The sequence below is a fragment of the Emiliania huxleyi genome (genome assembly GCF_000372725.1).
Source record: "Emiliania huxleyi CCMP1516 unplaced genomic scaffold EMIHUscaffold_101, whole genome shotgun sequence".
NCBI classification, from domain to species: domain Eukaryota; phylum Haptophyta; order Isochrysidales; family Noelaerhabdaceae; genus Emiliania; species Emiliania huxleyi.
The window spans coordinates 260,808-263,259 of NW_005202368.1; the positions used below are offsets into that span (position 1 = coordinate 260,808).

At 70.4% G+C, this 2,452-nt stretch overlaps 2 protein-coding genes across 2 annotated transcripts in view; both read right to left on the reverse strand.

Annotated features, from left to right (window-relative positions):
* Positions 1 to 291: 291 nt before the first annotated feature.
* On the reverse strand, positions 292 to 660 carry EMIHUDRAFT_46396 (hypothetical protein; the record flags this gene model as incomplete). Its single annotated transcript, XM_005793395.1, has 1 exon — positions 292 to 660. A coding segment is annotated over one exon (369 nt), but the record flags the coding sequence as incomplete, so codon positions are not given.
* An 840-nt stretch (positions 661 to 1,500) lies between these two features.
* Positions 1,501 to 2,452, reverse strand: part of EMIHUDRAFT_222073 (hypothetical protein) — a gene marked incomplete at both ends in the record, with an annotated part of 2,406 nt that continues 1,454 nt past the window's right edge. The window contains one exon of the mRNA XM_005793396.1: positions 1,501 to 1,643. Within this exon, the coding sequence (XP_005793453.1) occupies positions 1,501 to 1,643 (143 nt within the window). The remainder of the gene's footprint in view (positions 1,644 to 2,452) is intronic.

Consider the following 2,452-nt stretch of genomic DNA (forward strand, 5'->3'; position numbering starts at 1 on the left):
GCTGCTCACGGCCGGCGGCGGCGAGCTGCTCACGCTGGCCGCGGCGGCGGCGGACTCTGAGGAGCGGCGGCGGGAGAGCGAGGGCTTCGTCGGCACGGCGGCGGACTCTGAGGAGCGGCGGCGGGAGAGCGAGGGCTTCGTCGGCAGGGTGGGTGGGCGTGGGCCGCCGGCGGGGGCATAGCCCGGCGCTGTCAGGCGCGACGCCAGCTGGGATGCCTCCTCGAGTGAGAGCGGCGCCCTCCTCTCCCCGCCCTCGAGCCGCCAGGCCTCGCTACGGTCTGCGCTCCACGCGACGCCCTCGCCTTCCGCTCCGCCGTGGTGCCACGAGAGCTCCGCCTCGCCGCTCGCGTACGTGTACGTCGCCGGCCCCGTCATGACGCCGCCGTCCCACCGTCCTTCGCACGCGTCGCCGTTCGAGTACTCCATTCGGCCGTCGCCGTGTCGCAAGCCACGCGCATACTCTCCCGTGTAGACGTCGCCAGTGTCGTAAAAGTACGAGCCGCGCCCGTTCCGCTCCCCAGCAAAGAAGCCGCCGACGTACCGCTCCCCGTTCGCCTCGACATACGCGCCGCTCCCTTGCATCTGCCCGTGCACCCACTCACCCTCGTACTGGCCCCGCCCGCCGGCAAAGACCATAGCCCCTCGCCCGTGCGGATTCCCTTTACGGTCGCGTGGCCCCTCGCCCGAAGGAACGCCGGCAACCAGCTTGAGGCAGTACACGTCCCCTTCCGATCGCACCAGCTGCACCAACGCGCCGCCGCCGCGCGCCAGCGCGCCGCCGCCGCCGCCGCCCTCACCCTCCTCCTCCGGGTCGCGAACCCAGTGCAGCAGGCAGCGCAGCAAGCTTCCCGGCCTCTGGCCGCCGCCGCCGCCGCCTTCCGACAACACACCGCGCGCCGCCGCGCCGCCACCGCCACCTCCTCCTCCGCCGAGGACGGAGTCGTCGCCGATCAGCACGGCGTCGCCATCCTCGACGGCGTCATCGCCGCCCTTCGCCTCGAGCCTCGCCTCGAGCGCCGCTGCGCGCGACTCCGACGCCTCGAGCCGAGACTCGAGGTCGGCGGTGCGCCGCCTCTCGCTCTCGAGCTGGCGGAGGAGCTGCTCCACCGTCGCCGTCCGATGCAGCAAATCCGCGACACGGATGAAGCGTCCGCCTTGGCCCACGGCTGAAGCCTCAACCGCCGCCTCCTCCGCTGCGGCCTCGGCCTCGGCCGCTGCTATCGACGCCGCGCTCGCAGTCTCGACTGGCGTGCGAGGCGTGTGCGCCGTCGGCGCGTCGAATGGGTCGTCCTCTTCGTCGTCCGATGGCGGCGGCGGGCTGGACATAGGTGTGACCAAGACTGAGTGTGGCCTCGCTAAAGGACACTCTCGCGAGGTTTCGGGTATCCCGTCTAGTGTTTTTTCAGTGTATGTAGCTCTTACGAACATACCCGTAGGTGAACTGCTGACGGGGTTTGCGATGAGGAGCGATCCGAACGTGGTATTCGGGTGATTAGATCACTACCGCCGAAGCGCAAGCGCTTGGAGCAAGGGAACTGCCACGTATGGGTCCCAGACTAGCACCCCACCTCGCGAGCCGACGTTCTGGCTCAGCGAGGCTGCTGCGGAGCACTCGGGGCCGACGTTCTGGCCCAGCGAGGCCGCTGTGGGGCACCCGGCGGCTCGGTTCGCTCATCAGCGCAAACTCGGTCGAGCAGAAAGTAAGGTGTGTGTGTAAAGGCGGCGCGGCACGGTAAGGGTCGGCGGTAAGGCGGCGCGGCGGCAGCAGACGGCAGGCAGGACATCGGACGGCGGGACATACGGTACGGCGGGCGCGGCACTGTAGGAGCGGCGGTATGGCGGCACGGCGGTTACGGACGGCAGGGGGTACGGCAGGCTAAACGGCAAGGGCGGCGCGGCACGGAGGAAGGAGCGGCACGGTAAGGAACGGGGGTACGGCAGGCTAAACGGCAAGGGCGGCGCGGCACGGAGGAAGGAGCGACACGGTAAGGAACGGTGGCGCGACGGCAGACCACAGCGGCGAAGGGACGGCGGAGCATTGGACGGCGGGGAAAGGGTCGGCGGTAAGGCGGCGCGGCGGCAGCAGACGGCAGGCAGGACGTCTCGGACGGCGAGACAAACGGCACGGCGTCACGAGGAGGTAGAAAGTCGGGCGCGAGCGGGCGAGGCAGCGGCGAGGCGGCGGGTTGATCACGAGGAAGTAGAAGGTCGAGCGCGAACGTGCGAGCGAGCGGCAGGCGAGCGGCTAGGCGGCGGGGGGGCGAGGCGAGGGTGGCGGCGGTGGATCACGAGGAAGTAGAAGGTCGAGCGCGAACGTGCGAGCGAGCGGCGAGCGAGCGGCTAGGCGGCGGGAGGGCAAGGCGAGGGTGGCGGCGGTGGATCACGAGGAAGTAGGAGGTCGAGCGCGAGCGAGCGAGCGAGCGGCGAGATGGATCACGAGGAAGAGAAAGTC